The sequence below is a fragment of the Lycorma delicatula genome, chromosome 10 (assembly GCF_047948215.1).
Source record: "Lycorma delicatula isolate Av1 chromosome 10, ASM4794821v1, whole genome shotgun sequence".
Classification (NCBI taxonomy): Eukaryota; Metazoa; Arthropoda; class Insecta; order Hemiptera; family Fulgoridae; genus Lycorma; species Lycorma delicatula.
Window position 1 is genome coordinate 26,418,652 of NC_134464.1, and position 26,810 is coordinate 26,445,461.

A 26,810-nucleotide genomic window follows, 5' to 3' on the forward strand; every position below is an offset into this window, starting at 1 on the left:
AACAATTGTTACAAAAAGGAAAATAAAAATAAAAATAGAATTTTCATTAAAAAAGTATTTATTTATTTATAAAATTACTTAATATATTTACATTTAAGTTTATAAAATATAAAACAATATTAAAACTTTTAGTCTAAAATATTTTTCTTGGAATCAAATAAAGCTGAAAGAGAATTAGTTAAAACAAATTTTAAAAATTATTTAAACGTATTTACAAAACTAAATCAGATTTTTAGTTAAATAAATAGGTTTAAAAAAGAAATTAATTGATAATTAGTGATTAAATTAAAGTCATTTGATGTAGCAAGAATCTTGACTTGGATTATTTAGAAAGTCAGGTAAGATTTAATTTGTATGAGGTAATATATTATAAAATGGTGTTAAATTCTTAACGAATATAAATTACAGCAAGGTTCAAACGTTTTTTTCAAAACGGTTAATTATATCAAAATAATTAAGTTTCTTCATACATCGAATGACTGATAGATAATTTAACTATTGCATATTAATAGTTACTCATTATTTCTTTTAGGATAAAAAATATAACTCTATATATATATATATATATATATATATATATATATATATATATATTTACATTTATAATGTAGTTATTAAGAGTTAATGTGCAAAGAAAATAATAATCAGTTTTTATCAATAAATTAAAATAATAGTAAAAATGTTTACTATTATTACATTCACAAACTATTATTTTTTGTAATTATAAACTTCTTTGTATGGTAACCGTAAAGTAACTAAGAATTTTCTGTGGTCAAGGTAATTCTATTATTTTGTTTATTTACAAAATTCAATAGTATTTTTTGGATTATTATTAATATTTTTTTTTTTTTAATCACTAATATAAATTTGTTAGCCGTTTTCGTTTAGGCGTCAGATGTTTTGTTACTTGTTTATAATAGTTTTCATTTTTCATTTATTTTAACCTCTTGCTGGTCCAACTGGAAAACCTTTATCATCAAAATCTTGTTGTGGTAAAGTTTTTAAATATTCAAGAGCTCTTAAGATTGCGTCTGGAATTGGTGGTGGGGTTGGAATGTGAGCGCCCTGAAAAAAAAAAAACACAAATTATTATTAAAAAAAGTTGACTACACAGTTGTAGGACAACTGTGGGTTGTTTTTAATACAAGGCTTACGCACACAACTTAATTTAAAATATTTATCATTTTATTTAAATATAATATTTTTTCGTTTAATTAATTCAATGATTCTAACTAAGGCGCGCGCGTATACCGTATTTAATTCGTGTGGGTGTGGCGGTACTAACGGCGACGGCCGGCACTAACTAAACTAATGTAATTTCACAACTTACATACAACAAATTTCGCTTGCAAAATCGGCAGACTATTGTAGCTGCGAGACTTAACGCACCAGGTACCAGTTAACCGGGTGATAGAGTTCGAGACCCAGCAGACCGAGTTACTTTTTTACACTTTAAATATTATTAATTTATTTAATTACACCGTTCACCTGTGAGGTCGCAACATAGCAGTGGTTTAGAGAATTTTTTAGTGTGGGGGTACGGTTTAGAAAAAATTGTTATTTTTTAATTGTTAACAAATGTGCTTAAGAAAAATATGACCTTAATTAGGCGAAATCTCGAGATACAGAAGGTGTCCTTGTTCTACAGCCTCACTCCCTTCCCCTTTTAAGTTGAAAATTTAATGGCGTCAATGCCCCATTTATAGAAGTAATCTGACCATGTTTGGTCAAAAAGGTCTAGTACTTCTGGAGATATAAGGTGATTTAGAAGCCAGCACCGAACATACATACAAACCGAAAATTTTCATCCGGTTTTTTGAGGTGTCAAAACGTCAAGTTCCGGTGATAACCACATATGTCCAAATTGGACCGATTATAATACTTTCCTTTCCTTTATAATACTTTCCATTAGATAGCTACAGCGCTATCTAGACGGGAAAGTAAAAAAATAAACAAAACTGTTTATTATACTTTAGATTTAATTTAATTTTGTTTTTTGGAAAGTAAATGGTAACACATTGTGACTTTTTTCTCAAAAGTATTTTCTTTTATTTTAACTTGTGTAACTAGAAAATAAATCAAACAAATTATAATATTTTTAATACAACATGTAATTGTTTATTTAAAATCACAAAATTATTATTGTTAGAACACTTTTTTAGTTAAAACATAAATAATACTTAAAAAAATAAAAATTTAATTACTAATAACACAATAAACTAAAATATATTATTTTCAGTTGTTTAATAAACTTTCTTTTTTCAGAATTTCATATTTACAATAATTTCCAAGAATCATAAGTAAATAGAAATAAAATAAGCTCTTGATCTGTGGTTACCAATGAATCCTTTCAATAAAACATACATTCGTAACAGAATAGTTCATTTGTGTAAATGTGCTGGAATAGATTCACTTCATAAAAAGTACAGAAGTCCGTAAAACCAAACAAAATAAAATCAAATAATATTAAAGGAAAAAAGAAAAGAAAAACAAATCAATAACATAATTTTCTTATGAAAGGATTTAGGCCCTTCATCAAGTACAGAGAAGATGCTCATCAGTTAAGGGATGTTGTTCCAGCCCAAGAGTCACACAAACTGCTCCAGGTAAAGCATGTGAAGGCGTTTGAGTAGCTGGTCATCCTCACTGTTGTCTACAAGATTCACCGCTAAGTAGTTCACGCGATTACCTAGCCGTTGTTTGTAATATGAACTGAATCGCTTGATATCCTCGTAGATATAAGGCAATTCCAGACAGTCATGACTTTCGTTCCTTGTAAACCACGGTCCCTCTGTAATGATTCTCGCCAACTTATTATGGAAGCGTTGCGTAACCTCAATGCTGTTCTTTCTCGTCGTGCCGCATAGCTGTATGCCATACGTACAAATAGGTTTCAGAATGACCTTGTATATTTAAAGCTTTGACAAATGTGAATTCCTGCTTAATAACCAATATACCTCCTTACACCTGATATATAGTTATTTTTTTTTTTATTTTTCCATTTTCCATTACTTATTTTGTTGTAATATTTTGATTTCAATATATTTACTGCAGCATACATCCTCAATTATTTGTTTTATATATTCCAATCATCGTCTTCCTCTAAGTTTATATCTTCTTCTACATTTAATTGTTATCAAACAAATTAAATCTGAATTTCTTTATAAATGGTCCATCAACTTAATTCATCTTTTTACTAGATTCTTCAACGAATTTCTCTTCTCTTCTATTCATCTTGAAACCTTTTTATTTCGAAATTTATTAAACCATCTAATTTTCAACATTTTCCTTTAACTGATTCTTTTTAACGGTGGCGGTAGTAAGTTGTGTAAATACATTGATGGAAATATCTCCCGAAGCATTTTCATCGGTGTTATCCTGACAGAGACCAAACTGATGACTGTTGTGTTATCAAATTTAGAGAGTCTAAAAGACAACCTCCGGTAAAGTCCATCAGGGCTAGGAACGGAGAGGGTTGGTGTGGCGACCGGGATCGTCACAAGGCGAGTGTCTTACCCTACAGGGGTAAGGATGTACACTGTTTGAATCATAGTAATTTGCTGGATTACAACATAATGTTTTGTCATTAAAAATGTGACACAATAAAGAATTTTAGGAGTTGGAAATAATTATTAAAATTTAGAATTCGGACTAGTAGCAGTTAATCAGTTAAAAAATATTTCAAAACCGTTTCACATTTGTTTACTTTCTGGTTTTTTTTCGAGTTCATATTTCATTACTGTGAGGATTTCATATATTTCTTTTTAATTTTTAGATCTATATTTGAAATTAACAAACTTCTTTTCTGTATAAGATATCTTTTCGTTTACGCCTACCTGCTTTTGATCTTAACTCTGATTAGACCATTCTTTGTAATTTTATTCCCTAGATAACAAAATTCTTCCATGGTTTACGGTATATTGTGTCCCTCCCACAATAATGTTAAAATTCTATATGATTGTCTTTTTTGCCATATTTCATTATTTTATTAGTAATTAAAGAGAATATATTACGTAAGTAAAGAACAAATGTATACATACATATATGACCTATAATTTTAGTAGATTTCATAAGAAAGCTACCTATTTTAATGGATACCATGATTCGACTTCCGGAAAATTTCGAAATATCTTCGTGTTTCACATTCCCCAGACCCAAAAAACCACCGTTAGTTCAAAGTTAATATATACATTTATATACAATATACATATATATTTTTTTCTCACTTTCTTGTGGACACGATAACTGCCGCAGTTTTGCCCCAATCACTAGCAAATTGATACATAAAATATAACGACCGAAAATCTCGGTCGAGTTCTTTAATGACCAAATCGGACCATGGGGGTGGAAATCGGGGCTTTATCTAAAAAAAAAACATATCGCTAAACTTTCTTATTAAGTAACATATCGAATTCATTTAAAGTTCCTACTATTCTTTGGATACGAGCATAAAACTTATCTAACTAAAGGTGTTTGATATCACCAACCACTGGCCCAGGGGATGAAAAAAATGGGGTTTTGAAGACAAAAAAATCACACCTCTCTTAATATCGAATCGATTTAAAGTGGTCGTTAGTCCTCTAAACATTACCTAAAACTTTTGTCTGAAAAAAGTTTTGATATGACCAACCCTTACGGCAAAGGATGACTAAAATTTTTCTGGAAATATAAGAAGACGGGGCTTGTCGTATGCTAAACATGTGAAATTTTTTTCACATGCAACGATTGTCGTAATGGCTCCGCCTTCCGGCGTGCCGAAAGGGATTTTTTTTTTTACAAACTTTATGATAGAATAGAAAATCTAAAATTAAAATTTTCAAAAAAGGTCTTTCATAACAAGCATGATGGATTGATGTATTAAAAATATTTCACTTTCAAAATTGATTCCCAGTTTTAATTAATTTGATATTTAAGAATGTATAAGGGATAAAAGCTGTAAAAAAAAGAAATATATAATTGAGGGTGCAAATAAATAAAAATATATAGGAAATTATAATACGAGAAAAAGTATACAAAATAATTTTTATAAAAGCAATTAAATGTCGTAAATAAGTCGTTATCATTAACGTATTTTAATTAAAATTCAACAAAAGTTTTTTCTTAATACTCGTATTAAAAATAATAATCATGTAATAAAATATAATTTTAAGAAAATTATTTATAAATTTATTAACATGAACTTTTGAAATTAAGTACTACGATAATGTATTATAACCTTGAATAATGATTATCCATCATTATCTAGATAATAAAAATATTTACTTCTAGTAGAATAATATTATATTATTGAAAAAAAAATTATAAAACCACAAAATCGTAGCCTTTCATTTCTTTTTTCTTTTACTTTACTTCTTTTTCGGTTGATTAAAGGCTGTAATTTAATTTTTAATTACTGAAGTTATTAGTTATTTAATAATAGATATTTCACTATATTTTATTTGAAGTATAAACATCATTAAGTAACATATTATCTTATTTACCTGTGGTTGAAAACCGTTTTCATCGGCAGTGTATGTAATGTAATATTGATTATTCTGATCATCCTTGTAAGAGAATGAACCTTGTGCTGTTTGTATCTCTTGTTCTGGTACACCTAAATTCTTTACGTAACCTGTTTCATCTGCATGAATTGAGTTTGCTGTATCGTAACTGAAACATAAATAATTTGATTTGTTTTCGTTGTCATTAATATATAAAATATTTCAATTTGAATTTTTGTATAACGTAGACTTTATGTACATTTTAGGAAAAAAATAAAAATATTTTTCTTATTTTAGTGGCATAGTTGTACCGTCTCCGCTTTTCATTAGAAAGATTCCATGTTCGAATCCCTCTTAGTTAATATTATTTTATACATTATAAAATGTTTATAGATATTCCCACATAAAAGTTTCTAGTTTTATAGTAAATTAATGGGGGAAAAAAAATAGCTCATCTCCGTGACTGTGTAGGTAGCGTCTTCGTATTTCATGCGGAGGTCTCGGATTCGAATCCCGGTCAGGCATATGGCATATTTTCTTACCCTACCAATTTTCACTGTGGTAATAACCACAGCTAGTTGATACCCGCTCTTATATAACAAAAAATAAATAAATTTTTCCAATACTTAGTTAAATTTCGTTTTTTTTAGGCTTCCACCAAATTTAAAACAACTTATCATCTTGAATTTAATTTAAAAAAATTATTTTTTTCTAAAACTTGATTTAATTAAATATTCTAGTTTTTCGTTTGTATAAAATATTTTTAAGTCTACCAATATACGATAGCGATGCACGTGAAAAAATTTCTTTCGTAAGAAGTATTAAAGGCTGATAATCTGCGTCTTGATAAAAAAAAAACAAACGAATGAATAAATCAAATTAATAATCAATCGTTAATAATCATTTACAACGTTAATTATCGACGATTTTTATTATCTACTATTTGTGTAATCTAAGGCTCGTTGGAATGTAGTAAAATTTATTATTTTTGTACGAAAACCAATAAAGGAGTGTTATGTATTTAAGGTTTAAGTTTATATGTATCTATGTTTGTTCTACCGTAGCAGCTCAACGGCTGAACTGATTCAGATATATGACCTCAAGTAAGAATCCTTACGTTACAGGGAGTGTCATAGACTACATATATATATATATATGAATTTTTATACTATATTATAGAGCAATATTTTTTTTGGCAGTCGTGTTTTTTAATATTTATCTCTTGTTACTCTTAAGTTTTCAACTAATTTTCTTTAGTTTTCGTGTGATATTTTGATTATCGAATATCATTATTTAAATATAATACTACAATTTTTATAATCCAATGGTAAGTAAATTTGATTAAAAAAAGAAAAATACCCAAACATTTTTATATATATATATATATAAAAACATTACAGATCACCACAAAAACCGTAATTTACAAATTAAAAATAGGCAATTTTTTTTTGGGGTTATTTATTACGTTCAGAATAAAGTGGTGTGTTGGAACTCGAAAAGATTTGGTCATTACGGAAATTTGACTTTTGTATGAATTGTAAAAAATAAAATATATACCCAAAAGAAATAATTGAAATATTTCTGAAAAAAAAACTCTTCAAAGTGCTTCTTTCTCCCAAATATTTATATTCTAACTTTTAATTGCTTCAGTATAATTCAATTAACTTGAATTTATTTATACACAAATTTTTGTTACATGATAATTTGAAAATATTTTATTATTTTGGTCTAAATCAGGTTTTATTAGAAAAATTAATATTTTCCAGAGGGTGGTTAGAGGTGATAAACTATCTATTATTAAAAATGGATATTTCAATTTTAATTGTGTATTAATAAAAGTAATTTTTAACCAGTTATACACAAAATAAAACGATTTTTAGTTAATTTTTGTTTTTATACCGATTTTGATTTTAACCTTTTTTTTATAATTACCTAAGCATAAGATTATATTTAAACTTACTTTTCTATTCTTTCACTAATTCAATAAATTATTCTAGAATATATATTATTTCGTTGTTTTTATTTTTAGGAGTAAATTAATGAAAGTAAAAACAAATTACAATGTTAACAATTTTTTTCGATGTCGAAGGTTCTGAGGTTCAAATCCTAGTAAATGTTATTTACTTTTATACAGATCCGAATGTTAATCAGTGAATACCGGTTTACTTTGGTTATTGGGGTTGAGTTAACGACACAGCTCTGGAATGGTCGGCCTGAAGATGTACAAGACTTTATACCTCATATACATGTCTTATATACCGTCCTCATTTCATTAGGCAATGGGTAGGGAATTTGTTTATTGTTCACTAGTTGAATAGATTGCAATGTACGCATTAGGAAAAAAGAATGTTAACTGTGGGGAAGTAGTTAAAAATTTAAGTTCTATTTCATAACGGAAACGTTTAACAACATTGTTCCCAGAAAATTTTGTTTAATTCAATTTTTTCTATGTGTTACTTACATCTTAATGTGGCTGGACTGTTTAAAATAACACACAAACACACACATACAATGGAATTATTTTTCTTACGTATTATATAGCGACAAACAGATTGAATCCTTGAAGATGGTTTAAAAAAGATTAAAAGTTAATAAGTATAAAAACGTTATAGATTTAAAAAAAATAAAATTATGAAACGAATTGTTATATCTATACAAATTACACTGTTATACATGTAGATAAAAACTTCACTAAGGCGTGACTCATAGACCTTGTAACGCGTATGAGTTGAAGAGAAAAGGATGCCATAAAAAAATTATTTTTACTTTCTCTTAATTACCGCGTAGCCTTTAAAATGTATAAGTATTATTATTCCGCTTAGTTTTTGTTATAAATTTAATGATTGTTCATTAAACCGCTATCTATCATTTACTATATAAGTTTGCCGACTTAAATAAGTTATAATGACAAGAGATTATTACTTTTATTGTTGTTGTTATAAATGATGACAGTATAGGACTTGATTTTGTTATGTAATATATTTGAATTACGGCTTATTATTTCTTTTGACTAAAGAATGGCAATGATATAATAATAAATCATTATTTACTTTCTGCATAAGTTATAACTACCTCCCTTTTTTATTTATTTATTTATCGTAAATAAAATTTACCATTTATTTATTAATTTATTCTACACTATATATTACTTTGTTATTTTATCTAAAATATGTACACAGCTTTCTTTTTGTTGTGAAAGTTGGTATTACCGAAATGTCTTCATGAAGATCTTAACAACAAATACATTTATTATTGAGAAAAAGTTTTTTGGAAAAAGAAAACACTAATAATTGTTTTTTTCTATGATCTTTTTAATATTCATAAAGAGAGTAGGTGAAGAACAAAAGCAGCAGTTTTTGACAGAGGGAAAATCGTTACTGTCGATCTATATTAAAAATATAGATTATTTCTGAGATAAATTAGGTTTGGCGATTAAGTAGTAAGTTATGGATAGGTAACTTTTTTATTTTAGATTTTAAAAAATCATGCATAATATAAATAATTATTAGCCCACCGAGTTGGTTTAGTGGTTAATTCGTCGTCGCAAATCAGTTGTTTAACAGCTGATTTTTTAATTCGAAGGTTCTGAGTTTCAAATCCTAGTAAATGCTAGTTGCTTTAATACTGAATACTATATAGTGGATAACGGTGTACTTTGGTGGTTCTTCTTTCTTTTCCTGTTTAGCCTCCGGTAACTACCGTTTCGATAATTCTTCAGTGGATGAATGAGGATGATATGTATGAGTGTAAATGAAGTGTAGTCTTTTACATTCTCAGTTCGACCATTCCTGATATGTGTGGTTAATTGAAACCCAACCACCAAAGAACACCGGTATCCACGATCTAGTATTCAAATCCGTGTAAAAATAACTGGCTTTACTAGGACTTGAACGCTGTAACTCTCGACTTTCCAAATCAGCTGATTTGGGAAGACGCGTTAACCACTAGACCAACCCGGTAGGTTGTACTTTGGTGGTTGAGGTTCAATTAACCACATGTCTCAGGAATGGTCGGCTTGAGGATGTAGAAGAATATCTCTCATTTACATATAGTTATCTCATTGAGTCGTGAGGTATTGTTCACTAGTTAAATAGATTGCAACGTACACATTAGAAAATAAAAAACTAACAAAATATAACTAGTAATAAATACATTTTTTATCAATAGAAATGTTTAGCTATATATCCTGAATGACAATAATAATTTTAAAAAAATATTTCTTAAAAGTGGGATAAAATCTCAGTTTGAAATTTAAAAACACGCCTAAAAAAATGAAAGTTTAATTAATTTTAATCTTTATTCTATGACGATAGCTATTGTAAATATCTAGAATGTAAATCTTTTACCTTGTTAGTAGGATCAGATTCCTTTATTAAAATTTACTTTTTTAACTAGCTTGTAGATAAAAGTTTAACACTTCAAAACGAGCTTATTCACAAAAATGCTTAAATTTTATAATTAACTTAAAATTTCTGAAATTACAAAAAAAAAAAAAAAAAAAAGATTGTAGCAGAAATAGAAAGAAACATAAATAATACAAACATATTTTAAATGATATACATCCGGAAGTAAGTAAAATAATTTTGTTTGTTGCCTAGAGAGTTATGTGTTCTATACATCACATATGTAATGCGGGTTACATGATCCGCCTAATCAATATCTTTCGCGAATCACTATAGTAATTGTTTTAAAGAAATAACTTAAATCTCTTCCGGCATATTTTCAACAGCTCATTATTGAATTCAGTTTCTATTTGTGCATCTGTGTAAACATTTTTTGCCTGGGATTTTGATTTTGGATTCGGATTAAGTGTCGTTAGAGGATTACAGAAATACACGAATGGTTGCGATCGGCCGTTGGGTTCAACTCAAAATGGCTACCAAAATTAACACATTGTAATAATTATTACATAATAACGGTGTAAACTATCAAGTTGGTTCAAACTCACTAGTGTAAGGTTTACTAAAATATATAAATATCAATTTTGTAAACTATGTGTAAGATCCCAAAATGCTGGAAAAATTAATTTTTAAATAATTGATAAAAAAAAGTATGCTATAAACCACCAAAACACGACATAAATAAATTATATTAATTTAGCGTATGAAGTATAAGTTTGAGATAATAATTTTGTTAGATATGAATTAGTAATTAAGAGAACAGCAATAATAATAATAATGTTCGTTCGGAAAAGTCTTACAAGACTTTTCATTGATAACTGCTTTTCTTTTCCGATAAATATGAAGGTTAATAATTCCATTCAAAAAAACTGCAAATTATCCACGGTGACTTTACATTATGCTTTAATCATGTTTATGTAAACTTATATAACCTCATTACGTTATCGTAATATTTATTTAGAATACTGAAGGAAAAGTAAAGTGGCCTTTAACTAGTTATTATCGCAGTAAAATTTATACTCTAGTGAAAAGCGTAAAAATAATTCTAAAAATATGTCCAATTAATTAAACTCCCTTATGATCTTCGACAAATCTTGGCTATTTGGGCGATTTTTGTTTTAATTACTCATTTTTCATGTAAAAGCAATATTAATGAAGAATAAACACTAAAAAAAAAAAATAATAATAAAAAGAAAAAAAAATAAATTTTCTTTTTGGTAAACTGAATGTAAAAAGCATTCAATAAATCAAACGGAACCATTTTTATATTAGGAATGAAGTGGTACTGAGAAAAACCTTTTAAAATAAAATACTTCATTAAAGTGGTTACGGAGAGGAAAATATATTGTAACGATCATACAAACACTTTTAAGGTCATGTAACGGGTAATCATCTTCTTAACTAAAATAACTATACTAAAGGAGAAAGTTTGTGATTATGTCAAACATGAAGTATCAGATTTTTACAAATCTTTACTTTTCAGGGATCCACCGAGTTCATCAAGACTAAAAAACTATCTGTATGTTTGTATGTATATATGTACAACTGTATGTGTGTACTAGTGTAGTATATGTAGTGGTTTTGGAGTTATGTTAGGATTGGCTCAATTGATTTTATTCAAATTTGGCTCAAATACATTTATCATATTTTTACTTGCTTATACTAAGTAAAGCAAGTATTATGATCGCGAAAAATTTCGGTTTTCAGATTTCAACGCAGATATCCATTTTAACTAGCTTCGGCATGATGCCTGTACGAAAGTAAGTATGTATCGTATAACTCAAAAAGTATTAGCCATAGGATGTTGAAATTTTGGATTAAGGACTGTTGTAAGATCTAATTGTGCACCTCCCCTTTTGATTGCATCCAAAAGAACCCAAAATCCAAAATAAATTGGATTTTGGACTTTTTCTTAACTGCAGTAATAAGCCTTCATTGATAGCTTTTTAACAACATACCATAAGTGGTACTTATTTTCATTGGTTAGAGAATTATAGCCAAATAAAATTTTAAATAATGAAATATTTGGATCTTACAAGGGCACATCGGTTCTAATCAGACTTCATCTCTTTTTTTTTTATCATTTTTTTTTTAATTTAAAAATTTGATTTATTAATAATTATTAACCTCTGATTGTAAAAAGATTTTTATGATAAATAACAATTCAATAATAACAATAAAAAAAATATATCTGCTATTATTAATGAAATAAAATTTGATGTACTTTTCATTTTAAAATATGTGTATATGTAATTAAATAGGCGTGCAAGGAAGTCAAGTGGTGTCCATGTCAGATTTGTTTTTAATATTCGTTAAAGGAGTGTGGGGATATCGCGAGAAAACCATTTTCGATTTTCTTTAGAGGCATTTTAGAGAAACTTTTATTAAATTAAATTTTATTATCTATACGATTCATATATAAATACAGTCAATTCCCGATTATTCGTAAGCGATTTAACCCCGATGCTTCTTGGAAAGAATAAAATTTTAAAAACTTATAAAGAAGCTAAAAATTTAATATCATCGTTCTGTGACAGGTTTTACTCGTCATCATTTATTTGCTACTAGAATATGAGCTTGTTTTGAATATGAGAATGCTGTACTATAGTTCATTGTGGATATTATAGGACGATAATTCATTGTTCAATATTATTATACTACCTAACTACGAAGTTCAATTAAAAGAAAATGTTTTCGGTGACTAAAACAACAAAAATCAATGCTTCTTATTTAAAACAAAATGTATCTTAAAAAAGTAAAAAGGACATTTTTTAAAACTTTTTTGTTTAATATGTATGATTTTATTGTCGTTACCTACTATAGTTTTTAATAAGTGTTAGTTTATGCATTAAGTAGTAAAAATACACTTTTGGATTTACAATCTGTTTACGTTCAGAATTAGTGATAGTGAAGATTTATTATATGTTAATACATATTTTGAATAAACCTCTGTATATTACTTTTATTAGGTACGTAATAGTGTAGTGAAGTGTAATGCATTTTATTTTATTATTCATCGTTCTATCTTAATGCAATAGTGCATGTAAAAACTGAAGTGCAGTACAGTATTAGGTCATTTAAAGAAAAAAAAACCTGCTACCATTATAGTGTTTATGACAATGAAGATGACCACAAGCGTGCTTCCGCGTTAGGGATGGGCGGATAGCCTGAGCGAGTAGGGGGTGGTCTGACCCGGCGGGTCACCCCTGTTAAGGAGCCCAGGACTCCGGGGAACCGTTGTCCCGATGGGATAGATTCAAGATTGAAATCTAGAGTCCAGAAAACAAGCTGACTCAAGGATAGGAGTATACATATCGGGGCGCCCCATGTCAGTAGGTTGGTGTGTGGCCGGTGTCTGGTCGAAACACCACTCGGGGCTGTGTTATATCTTATGAACAGGTCCGGCCCTAATTGGGAAGGAAAGGAGGTTTAGTCGGTAGGCGTAGGTCACATATGCACTTTACAACACCTTGCGGAATATGTAAGAAAGTTCGACACTTCGTCCGTAACTGAGATCCCTCCGGCCTCGGTAAAAAAGTCGCTTTAGAGCATATTACTTTATTAAATATTATTTTTTGATCGACCAGCGATTTTTGTATTAACCACGATACTCTTCCCGGTTATTATCGCGGATAAAGGGGACTTGATTGTAATCCAAATTTATTTATTTTTTAAATCAACCCCCATCTCTTTAAAGTAAAATACATGTATTTTTTTCTTCTGCTCTCTCTTCGTTTAAAAAATTTTCAAAATTTTTTAAAGTTATATAATTATCAAGAAAAATTTACAATTTTTTTAAAAATTGATCTAGGACTTGAAATGCAGTAAAGTTTTTTCTTGAGCTATAAAATTTTCTTTTTCTTATTTTAGCCTTTACTGAAAGGGATTTGTTAGATTTAGAGAAAATTTTACTTAAGCAAATTTGTAAGCTAAAAAAAATTTGTTAAGCTTTAAAAAATGAATATTCTTGCATTTTTTTCTCTAACACGATTTTAATTTTTAGTATTAACTTTTTTTTTCATTTTTCTTCATCTTTTAAAGAGCTATTACAAATTTTTTCATTACTATCATAAAATTTATTCTTTTATTTTTTCAATATTTTAAACAATTTTTTTTTGTTAGGGATTACTTCTTTATAAATAGACTTTTCCTAAATTTTCCCAACCAAGTAAAGAAGCCGCTAAAATTATTATTTTTTTTTCGAAATTTGGGCATTTTGATGCTTAAATCTTATTTTAATAATCATGATTTGGTCGGCGTAGTTGGAAAAAGTTTGGAATACTTTGTTCATTTTTTAAAAATTATCATTGATTTACTTGAAAAATGGCCGATATTTAGGAAATCGTAAGTTCAGATATTCAGTTTCACACTAAGTTAAATTTATATTTAGTTAAAAAAATAGTAAAAGTATGTTCTTAAAAGGTCTTTATTATTTATTTATTTTTTATTTTTTGTTTAAATAAATAAAATTTCAAAAATTAAATTATATAGTTTAACACATAAATAATGATCAGTAATAAAATATGACCCTTTTTATTTTTCTATTATGAAGCGAATTAAGATTTAAACTCAGCAGGAATTATAAAACTCATTAATTAATAATATTTCAAACGGCAAGTAACTCGATATTCAGTGTACAACAAAAAAAAAAAGCTACAACGTGTAATTTAAATAAATCAGATTTCATTCACCGAAATACAACTATTTTTCATGTAAAACATTTCTTTAAATATATTACATACAGTACATGTTTCTTAATTTGACCATTTTTAATATGACATTTAACCTTTACATTGAGTAAACGAGTTTCAGTACTTTGATTTATTATACTTAGTATTCTGTGTAAGAATCAAGAGTGCATTATTGTTACTATTTTGTGATGTATAAGTATATTTATTTATAAACTTTCTTCTCAGATAAACAGTGAAATATTGTTATATAATAGTCGTGCCTTCTTCCACTATTAATAAATTTTCATTTATTATTTTTTTTTAAATTCAATTACAGTAATTATAGTAATGAAATTTGCTTTTTTTCTCATGCTGCAACAGCAGCAGGAGTGGTTTGGATTATGTTCTATTATGCACTTTTGAAATTTTATTTACATGCTCTAGGTTACACGTCTAATGTTATAACATATTTGATTTATTTTTTCCTTTGAAAATATTTATGTATTCAATCATGATAATAATATTATTATTTGGATGGATATGTACATTTTTATTATTTTTAATAGAAAAATTCTTTGTAATTTATAGCGTTTTTGAATATTATTATTTCGTAATCATTATATTTCGTTTTTATATAATTTTGGAAATACTAATTTAAAATTTACGTATTTGTATCAGTATAAGCAACAAGATAATTTAAAAAGTAATAATAAAAACCGACTTTAAAACATCCTACCCGACTAAACGGTATTTGTATATGCGTCTGTGTGTGTGTCCCCCTTAGTTTAGCACGGGAATGTACCGATCACTAGCGGAAAATCCCGATTCGTTTGTACATGTTTCGTGATGGTCAGGTGTATAATTTTTATATTATTATATATCGATATATCGCATAAATATCGATATATATGTGAAATATATATATATACTAATAATATATTTTTTTTTTTGTATTACGTGATTGTTTTTCTTCATAATATAATGAACTATAACAAAATGTAGGCACAGGAAGGTATCGATCACTAGCAATTCCGATTCGTTAGTATCAATTTTTTTATAATTAAATTTTTAATTTAACTTTCGTTTCATCAATTTACATCATTCAAAAAAAATATTTTTACACAAGAAGTAATCAATTTTGGACACCTAATATACCATTCCGAGACGCCGCCTGCCAGGGCAACCCGACCGGAAGGCCTAGCTGCAGAGGGCACGCCTCTTCATCTGAAGTTGAATTGAATTAATGAACTGTGAACTGTGAGCCTCTATCACTGTATTACCTGGGTTAGAACTGAATTATTCAAATGAATCCTATAAATAATATTACAAAAATAATAGAATTAGATTTATGTTAAATAAAATAAAATTATATTAAACAAATTAAAAAAAAAAAAAAACTCTGTTTAATGGGCTTCCCGTGGAGACTGCATGTGTGGCTAGAGTAGTGAGATCATGCGAACACCTCGTGTGAGGCTAGACTAATCATCACTATCAACCGGTAACAAACGAAATGCCACTGGATGCTGTTTTGGAATTCAAATGGGGTATTTGTTAGTAGGTTGAAGGTTTAATTTTTTTTTTGTTTGTTTAACTTCCGGATTCACCGTTAGGTATTGCTACAGAGAGGATGAAATGAATGATTTGTAGCGTATGTGAAAATGCCATGCCTGAACAGGATTCGAACCCGGGACAACCGGATGAAAGGCCGACGCGCTACCACTCGCGCTACGAAGGCCGGCAAATTAAATATTATTACTAATTTATAGCACTTATTTTCTCACAATAGAAAGGAGTATATTATTGTAAATTTAAAATATCTATTCCAGTCTTTTTAAAAGCTTTGATAAATTTAAAGTACCTGGAATAGAAAAACATTAATAAGATAAGCTTTCTCTGATAGTAATGATATTCATAGACATTTCTACGGGAACGAAATGAAAGTATAATTTAAAGGCCTGAACATGCATTTCGGTAGATTTTGTATTCTGAATTGGAAAACAGTTAGTGAACATAAACCGTTAGTGCACGACATGAAAATTAAATTAAGTAATAACAACCGTTTACATCCTATCTAAAGATGAGATATCACAAACAATTATTTTTTAAATTTTTACCTGTATTTATATGAACCATCTCCGTTATTAATTGAATCTTGCGCTAATATCGCAATAGGTGTTGTATATTGTTGTTGTGGTCTAGACAGCGCACATCCAATTACCGAGATCAATGTGAAAAACCTCTGTAAACAAAAAAAAAATTAAAAACATGTTTAAAAAATGTTTGTAATATATATATATATTTTTTTTTTTTTTACAACTTAATGATTATTTATTTCATATTCTATGATTTTTCTTATGTTTTATTTATACAAATATGCATATATGAATGATTTTTATTTAAGTGTTTGAAGTAACACTAAATTAAATTAAATCATACTAATCGGAAGAAAGTATAAAAAAGATAAGTATAAAAAAAATTAAAAATCAGACATTATGATTTTTAACTAAAAAAAACCTTTGATTACTATTCTAAGTCTTCAAAAATAAGAAGAATTTTTTCCATTTTTGGCTTCTTTTCCAGTATTATGTTTAATACTAATTTCATTATCTTTGTTGAAGTCAAAACCATTATAAACAAAGTGTTAATCCTAATTTTCCGCTTTCTTAAAACTCATAGAAATTTTTAATAGAAATATAAGAGTATTCAATTTTATTAGTTTTTTGAATGCCATTTAATTATTATGTTTTTAAATTTAATTTATTTATATATAATGCATGTAGGCTCAAATTTACATAATAGCGTTCAAAGGAAAAAACTATGAAAAAACCGCGACATGATAAAAATAATAAAAGTATTCAGAGAAGTGTTATAAAGAGGTAGGGCCGAAATACATATTATGTTTTACGTTAAGTTTAAACGAGAAGTTAAATAAATTGAAATGTGATTTAAATTTTTTTTTAAAGTCAATTATTTATAATTAGGACCCTTAATAAAATCTTTTCAGTGATTTGTATATATTTTTGAAAATCAATAAATTTCTATCTCTACTAGGTTTGCATTATCCTACCAAGTTTTTTTTATCAAAATCAGTTAAAAATTGAGGCCAGTAGAACAAAAACAATTGAAAATTTTCCCCCCAAAATGCCAGAAAAAATAAGTAATTTTTTCTGGCCGTTGATTTTAAATCACTCACGACTTGTTCTTTTATATGTGCGTGTGTGCACGCGCACGCGCGTATTTTAAATTTAAAACGGCGGCTGATCTTAGTTTCAGAATATTAATAATTTTTATTATTATGAAATTATTTTATTTTTATAAAAAAAAAAGAATTATACATTACAAAACAATTAAGTTATTTATTAATGTTCATTTTAATCTCCCGTTCGTCCTATCCTCTCTTTCTTTCTCACATTCTCTCTCTCACTCTTACAAATATATTACAGTTTTTTTCTCTAGAATCTACAATACTACTTTTAATATATATTTTGTATTTCATAATCTTTTTTTTATTTTTGATACTTTATCCATATATATCTATAGTAATATTGCACAATTGTAATTTAGTATTTTTTTCTCTTTTTTTTAGATTTTTAATGCCGTTTACCGTTTCTTAATATATATTGTGTGTGTATATATATATGACCAATCTTTAGAGTGTAAACTAACATATATAATTATTACAGAATTTATGTTGAAAAATGAATTATACGTACGATTAAGAGTTATTTATTTTTTGTTTGACACAGTTACACTAATATACGTTCTTTTTTATAAACTGCTGTATCATCCTTGTCATATTTATGTATTACATTTTATGGACAACCTACCTACTTAATACTACCGTTACAACTTCTGCTTTCATTAATAAATTATTTAACTTGTTAATAAAATACTTAATTTCACTCTTCTCTACAGGTGGTGTCGAAGGATAAAAAAAAGTAAGTGGTTAAAGGGTGTGAGAAGTTATTTTAGTTTTCTTTTTTTGTTTATTTCATTCTTTAACTGTTTCATCTATCCAATCTGCCTACATCGTTTTATGTTATTATTATTCTATTAAAAAACTATATATAAACCGGTTTTCTTTTAAAAAAATTCTTTCTCATAATCCTCCTACATTTTTTGTATCGCTTTCCATTTCATTATTATTTTTTTTTTAAATATACATTTTTATTAATAATATTTTGTTGTAAAATATACAAATATTAATGCATTAATGCAATAAAAGAATGTATGACTACATTTTCATTGCATTAATAATTATTCACGAGTAATTTATTTTAGAAACATGTTTCACCTTATGATGTGTGTAAATTATAGTGCTATGTTAATTCTCTTGTATTTTGTGTTATTTTCATTCAAAAATAATTATTATATAATACGGACTGAAATGTACGATGTTCCCTCCGGGCATCATATCTTATTTTTTATTGTTACTCAAAATTTTTGTAATATTTTATTATATTAATTTTTGAATCCTACAATTTTTATACTTTCTCGGCAAATATAGCTAGAGTTACTATATTAAAGAGGTGATCTTGTCAAATATGGGATAGTGATTTTTTTTTTACAAATCTTTACGTGTACGTATGTGTCGCATTGCTTTTGGATTTATATCTCAGGATTGATCAAACCTCATGTTGTCCAATATAGTTATAATTTAAAAAGTTATCCTACGACCAATCTGGACTTATGGGCTAGATTTGTGGAGGATAGCAAGTATTAGTAAATACTGTGCAACCCTTCCAAAACAAAGTAACGAGAACAATTGCAAAGGCACCATGGTTCACACGGAATGATGAGATTCACGAATATCATTAGGTTGTGAGACAGCACAGATTAAAAAAACAACAACGTTTAGAAAATCACATTAATCATTTAGCAAACAATCTGTTGATATCAGTGGGGACATCCGAAGGTTGAAATGTCTCCAGTGCTTGACTTAGGGGCTACTGAATGACCGTTTGTACCTTACTGTTGCCTAATTTAGTGATGTTATTTTTGTTTACTTCTTAATTTTTTTTTTCGCTTGATTATTTGTTTGTTTTTTATTGACTATTTATTTGTTAATTGTTTGTTTTTATGGACTGTGAAGTCTTGGCAGATATACTTTTTTACTAATGAACTTTAAGATTACTGCTTACTGCTAACTTTTGTTATGGATTGACTTATTATGTAAATTCCTTAAGAATTCCCTACCATCTGCTTATTATCAAACGATTTACTTATGGTTCCACTTATTGAGCCGATTTTAAATATACTAGTTGTGGAACAAAGAAAAATTTCTTTATATGGAAAACTGAATTTATTAATTTTTTTCAAAATTCATTAAGGGGGAGAGATGTCGCAAAAAATCAATTTCGATCTTTTCACAGACATTTTAAAGAGATTTTTATTAAAAAAGGTTTGTTACCTACTGTGCGTGTATTTAAATAATCCAAAAACGTTTTTTTTTAAAAACTCAACCCTCATCTCTTAAAATTGAAATATATGTTTTTTTTTTTGTTATTTTACTCTACCTTCCTTTGGTTAAAAGATTTGAAAAAAATTTTTAAGTTTGTACTTCATGCTTAGAACCATCAAGAAATGTATGTAATTATATCATTTTTTAAATTTTAGACCCCGGACCAAAATGCAGAAACATCTCTTGAAAATTTTCTGTTTCTTATTTTATCCTTTATTGAAGAGGATGTTACATTTACTTAAGTAAATTTGTTATGTTTAACCTATATATATATATATATATATATGTACTTGTTGAAAAACGTTTTTTTTTTAATTTAGCCCGTCGTGCTGGTCTAGTGGTTAACTCGTCTCGCAAATCAGTTGTTTAACAGCTGATTTTCGAAGTCGAAATTTCTGTACTTAAAATTCTAGTAAGATTTAATTGCTTTGATACGGATTTGAAAACCAGATAGTGGATACCAGTGTACTGTGGTGGTTGGTGTTTAATTAACCACACAACTCACAAATCGTCGGTCTGAGTCTATAAAAGACTCTACCTCATTTACACGTCATATATATAATTTTCATATTATTGGACCCTGGATGGGTTGCTTATTGTTCACTAGTTGAACAGATTGCAACATACACATTAGGGGAAAAATTTATTTCTTAACTTTTAAATATAAATATTCAGTTTTTTGTTTTTTTTATTTTTTGGCTGAAATTTGTATTATTAAAATTTTTTGTATTTTTCTTCATGACGTAAAGGACTATTAAAATTAAAGTAGTTTAGGTATTTATATTTTATTCTAGACCCAAAATGAGAAAAGTTTTTTTTATTATTATCAGAGAAATTATACTTTTCAATATTTTTTAAATAATTCTCTTTTAATTTTTTTTTTTTTAATTAAGGATTACTGCTGTATAAATAAATTGTTCCCACAAAATAAGGAATCTCCTAGTATCAAAATTTAGGAATTTTGATGCTTAATTCTTATTTTCGTAATCATGATTGGACCGAGAAACTCATGTAATACTTCTATTCGTCTACAGGGGCTTGCCTCCGTGGCACGTGTGGTAGCATCTCGGCCTTTCTTCCGGAGGTCCCGGGTTCGAATCCCGGTCAGGCATGGCATTTTCACACACGCTACAAATCATTCATCTCATTTTCTGAAGCATTACCTAACGGTGGTCCCGGAGGTTAAAGAAAAAAAGAACTCTCTTATAAGCTCGTTTAAAATTTTACAATTGTTTCTTTGAAAATTATATAAAATAAAACTTTTTGAATCTTTTATAAAATGCATTCTAAGAGTTGTAAATAAAAATAAAAAATATCCAGTAGAACAGATTTAATTTATTCTATTAATTTTTATAAACAGAAACCAATTTATTTTTAGTTAAGAAAGAATGGTGTACTAAAATACAATAAATAAATAGCAAAACATTAAAAAGATTTTAATTGTTAAAAAAAAATCCATACTTATGTGAATCAGAATGATTAATAGACATTGATAAATGATTTCTTTATTTAATACAAGTGTTTAGAAATTATAATAATTATTTCTATGGAAAATACCTACAAATAAAGTGAAATAGGTTTGAATAACAATAATTATTATTAAAACAAATAATAGTCAGGAGTTAATTTTTTTTTTTATAAAAGAAAGGTGTTTTTGTTTTTTTAATACAAAGGTTTAAAAAAATAAAAATTAACATCCTATTTATTCATCCGTAATTTAATTCAATAGTTTTCTTGACGCTAATCATTTTCATATTTTTATATAAAATATGAGATGAATCAATCACAAAGTAAGCAAAGAATCACTAAAATAGTTTATATATTTTTATTTCAAGTTATGATTATTACTATTTTATAAATTACTATGATAAATCAGAAAGACAGGATACATGAAATGTTTACGAAAAAAATTATTAATTTTATTTAAGATAGTAATATTTTCCTATTTTTTTGAGTGTGATGAAAAAACTGTTAAAAGTTGTAAAGTAATAGATTATTATTAAAAAAGATCTTAAAATTTGGCTGAAAAAAAATACATATACATTTCAAAGCTCTAGGATATTCGTTTTTATTACAGATTAAAAATTGTGGAAAAAATTTTTATTTCTTTAGAAAATAATTTTATTTGTGTTTATAAATACAAGGATTCTTTATGTTAATTTATTTTTAAATCTAAACAATTAAATTATCATAATACTTTTTGTCCTTCACTGAGTTAATTAAGAATAAAATGTAGTTAAGATTTAATACCAACTAATTTATGTTAATTGATTATAATACGCAATAGTAGTTTTATTAATAATTAATTGTTACTATTCTATTTTATTTTAACCTATTTGCTTTAATCTACGTATTTTATTACAAAAATATTTTTAAAATAGTTGATAATAGTTTGTAACAATTTACTTAAAATTTTTATTTTTTAAATATAATTTTTAATTTTTTTATTTTGATGGATAATTCATTACATAAAATTCTTAAAAGCGTGTGGAGGAGGAAGTACAAAATGAAATTCTATATCCTGTTTAATACCCCACGTCTGACTGGGATTCAAACACAGAACTTTCTGGAAGTAAGAAAGACATATTACCACTTCATCACTAAAATCAAAGGAATATGTTTATACTTAAAAAATAAATAAACAAATAAAAATTAAACACGATAATGTTACTTTTTTAATATATTATTTGTTTGACTGGTTTGAGGCTATTTTCATTGATTTCTATTACGTGCTTTTTTTTTAATTTCAACATATTTATGATATGGAATATAGATAATTAATAAATATAATAATAATTAAATAAATGGCTACCTTTTTATTTTTTTAATTACTTTTATTTATAGTCGTATCAACAATAAAAGTCATTAGCTAATTATCAGTGTAATGTAACTGTACCGGTAAATGTATAGTCATGAACGAACTCAGGCCGACCATTCCTGAGATGTGTGGTTAATTGAAACCCAGACATCATACAATACCAGAACTCTACTATTCAAATCCGAATAAAAGCAACTTACTACCTTTATTAGGCTGAGAACTTTGACTTCGAAATCAGCTGATTTACGAAGACAAGTTTACCACTAGACCAACCCGGTGGATTAATAACTACTTTTTTAAATAATTAAAAACAAATTAAAATTGTTTATTTGTATATAATTTAACTGCATAAAGTAATAAAAGTTTTTTTTTAAATTTAAAAAAATAAATTAAAAAAAATTTATAAATGAAGTACTGAAAATATTATGGAAGATTGATATAAAATAGCAGAATTTTTAGGCAAAAAATAAATTTCGTCGTATTAAAAATAGAAAGAATGTTATAAAAATTAATTTGCTGGAATTGATTATAGTAAAACATGAACAATAATAAAAAAAGTAGTTTTCTACGTATTATGCAAAAAAAATTCAGATTAACATGAAGTAATTGAGTATGAAAGTTCAGGATTTGATTCTCGATTAAGTTTAGCATTTTTTATACGTTAAAAATGTTTTTTCTCCTCAACCCAAAAAAATGACTATAATTAGTTATTAGTCGTTTATTGCCATTACGAATAAATAAATAAATTATTAAAATGAAACGTTTTTAAAATAAATTGAAATATAAAAAAATTGAATTGCAGAATATTATTAAAAAAAAATCATAATTATTACAAGATGACATTAGGTATTAAAATACATTTTGAAGGTAAAAAAAAAAATAATAATAAAGAAAGACAAAATTCGAAATTTATGAAATATATAATGATTACAATACATTAAAGGGATGAAATTTGATGTAGAATAGAAAGGAATGACAAGCACATCAAAAAAATTAAAAATTTGATAAAAAAATAGTAGTAAACTGATGAAGAAGCACGTGTTTTGAAATCCTTCATGATTTATTTTAAAAACAAAATTGAATATTTTTACAGAATAAAAACTAAAAATAAATTTTTAATTTAATTTTTAAAGTTAATTTATAATTTTTTTTAATAAGCTGATTTTAAATGTTAACTATTATGTACTTTGCTTTAATGTATTTTACAATATATATTTGAAGTTTCATAATAAGTACATTAAAGAAACAGTTAATACTTATTTTTAAAGAAAAATTAAATAAAGAAAATAAAAATTTAATTTTTAAATATATATACGGCTAATCTTTATAATAAGATCCGATGAACTAAAGGAAGACTAATAAGCATGTTAGTATGTAGTATGGAGTTACATTATTTTCTTTTAAAATAAATTATTTTTAAAAATAAGTAAAAATTACTTACAAGTGAATACATGATGTGATGATATTTGATGAAGCTCTTGTTTTCTTGAATGGAGATGCGTCCGTTGATTACAATGATGATGCTATGGAAAGGGCTTTTATATATACCGTAGTATCCCGACAACGTAAGTTAACACCGTGGCGTGGAGTGTGGAGTAAAGACCACCCACCCACCCCCTTTCAGTTTCATTTTCTCCTTCTTCTTCTTATATATGATCTTCTATGTCTTCTATCTTCTTTACGTAGAAAAGTAACAAAGTCTATAATCGTAGAATGTATTAAGTAGCCGTCGTAAACTGACAGAGATAAAGAAAGAAAAATATTCTAATGGAAGGGGAAAAGGTGTGCATTATTATTATTACTATTATTCCCGATGCAAGACAAAGATATATAACAACATAACTATTTTAATAATGTTACGACTGATTTTATATTCTACCTAACTTATTTGATGCACTCCTATCTAATTTATTATTTATGTGAACGTAGTAGGAAATAGAATAAATAATATATAAGCTGTTCGTATTGAAAGTGAAATGATAACACAAAAACTAAATGCACAATTAAAAATAACGATTTTGGAAAAATAAACTTTCTTAGATACAAATAAAATACATTATAAATCTTAAATTTATCCAAAAATTAATACAGGAACAGATATATATTTATATAGGAACAGATTATATAAAGTTGGATACGAGAAATGTATGTACGTATAAAGAAAAATCTAATGTGGATACCACATGACTTCTTTGTACGCCTATTACATTACATATATTTTTTATTTCATTTTTTTTATATATATTTTTTTGTTATTATTGTATATTTAAATTAAAAAAAAGTTAAAAAAAGGATAGGAAATGAAGTCGGATTCGAACCGGCGTGCCTTCCCCTTGTAAGATCATAATATTTCATTAATTAAAATTTTGTTTGGCTATAACTCAGAAACCAATGAATATAACTACCACGTGTTATATCATTGAAAAGTTCTCAATGAGAGCTTATTACTGAGTTAAAAAACCTCCAAAAAATTTGAATTTGTGCTTTTTTTGACACTTTTAGTCCACTCAATTGCAATCGAAATGGGAGGTGCATAACTACATGTTACAACAGTCCTAAATCCAAAATTTCAACATTCTACGGCTAATTGTTTTTGAGTGACTAGCAAAAATATCTCTCTTTCTTTCTCTCTCTCTCTGTTTGTGTGTGAGCGTGCGCGCACACACACACGCGTACGCGCTCACTTGCATTTGTAAGTAATAATCGTCAAAACCGACTTTGATTTATTATTTAAATTTTTTTTTTTGTATTAAAATTCGATATTACTTTAATGTGAAGACATTCTAATCAATATTTCTTAAATGACAAGCAAGACAAAGCATTTTAAATTGAAAAAATATATTAAAAATATATATATATATATATATATATATACGCTTGTAGATAATAAAAATATTTTATAAAATTTTTTCTTTAATAATTAGACTAATCAAAAAAACCGATACATAGATGTAGGACTTTCCCATTACGCGGCTATTTGCCGCGTTCCGGGAACCTATAACTGTAGGTTGTTTCTGATACATAAATTTACACGCATACACACACGCGCACACACACACACACACACACACACACACGCACGCACGCACGCACACACACACACACACACACACACAGACACACACACACACACACACACACAATTTAATTAAAAATATTTATCATTTTATTTAAATATAATATTTTTTCTTTTATCGAATTCTATGGTTCTAACTAAAGTGCGCCGGCATACCGTATTGAAGTCGCATGGGTGTGGCGGTACTAGCGGCGACGGTTCTAACTAAACTAATGTAATTCTACAACTTACATAGAAAAAATTTCGCTTATACAATTGGCAGACTGCTGGTATAGACGCGAGGCTTAACGCACCAAGTATAATGTCAAGCAGGCAATTTGGTTCGAGACCCAGCCAGACCGTGCTACATTTATACACTTATATTAACTGATATTAATTAATTTACATATTATTAATTTATTTAATTATACCGCTCATCTGTGACGTCACAACGTAGCAGTAGTTTAGAGCATTTATTGGAGGGGGTGCGATTTTGAAAACTTTTTTACAACATCGTTATTTTTTAATCGTTAACAAATGTGCCTAAGAAAATATGACCTTAATTAGGCGAAACCTCGAAATACTGAGAGTTACCTTGCTCTACAGCCTCACTCCCTTGACCTTTTAAGTTGAAAATTTAATGGCATCAACACCTCATATATAGAAGTAATCTGACTACGTTTGATAAAAATCGGTCCAGCAGTTCTGAAAAAATAAGGTCATTTAGAGGCCAACATCGAACACACATACGTTCACACGAACATTAATATCCGGAAAATTTCCACCCGTTTTTTAGTTTTTTTGGGTTCCTTAGGAAACAAAACGTCGCCGGCCTCCGTGGCGTGAGAGGTAGCGTCTCATCCGAAAGTCCCTTTGAATCCCCCGGTCAGGCACGGCATTTTCACTCACACTACAAATCATTCAAC

General features: G+C 27.4%; 1 protein-coding gene across 1 annotated transcript; it reads right to left on the reverse strand.

Annotated features, from left to right (window-relative positions):
- Positions 1–638: 638 nt before the first annotated feature.
- LOC142331090 (endocuticle structural glycoprotein ABD-4-like) lies at positions 639–24,421 on the reverse strand. The gene is made up of 4 exons (XM_075376760.1): positions 24,271–24,421; positions 16,665–16,789; positions 5,481–5,649; positions 639–1,065 (listed from the first exon to the last, which is right to left on the reverse strand). Exons 1-4 carry the CDS (start codon positions 24,280–24,282, stop codon positions 940–942), a joined length of 432 nt encoding a protein of 143 aa, XP_075232875.1. The 5' UTR covers positions 24,283–24,421; the 3' UTR covers positions 639–939.
- Positions 24,422–26,810: the final 2,389 nt, after the last annotated feature.

Coding starts and splice junctions, on each gene's coding strand:
- LOC142331090 (XM_075376760.1), bottom strand. Junction 5,650..16,664: donor GATGGTTCATATAAATACAG/GTAAAAATTTAA, acceptor TTTATGTTTCAG/TTACGATACAGCAAACTCAA. Junction 1,066..5,480: donor AAAACGGTTTTCAACCACAG/GTAAATAAGATA, acceptor TTTTTTTTTCAG/GGCGCTCACATTCCAACCCC.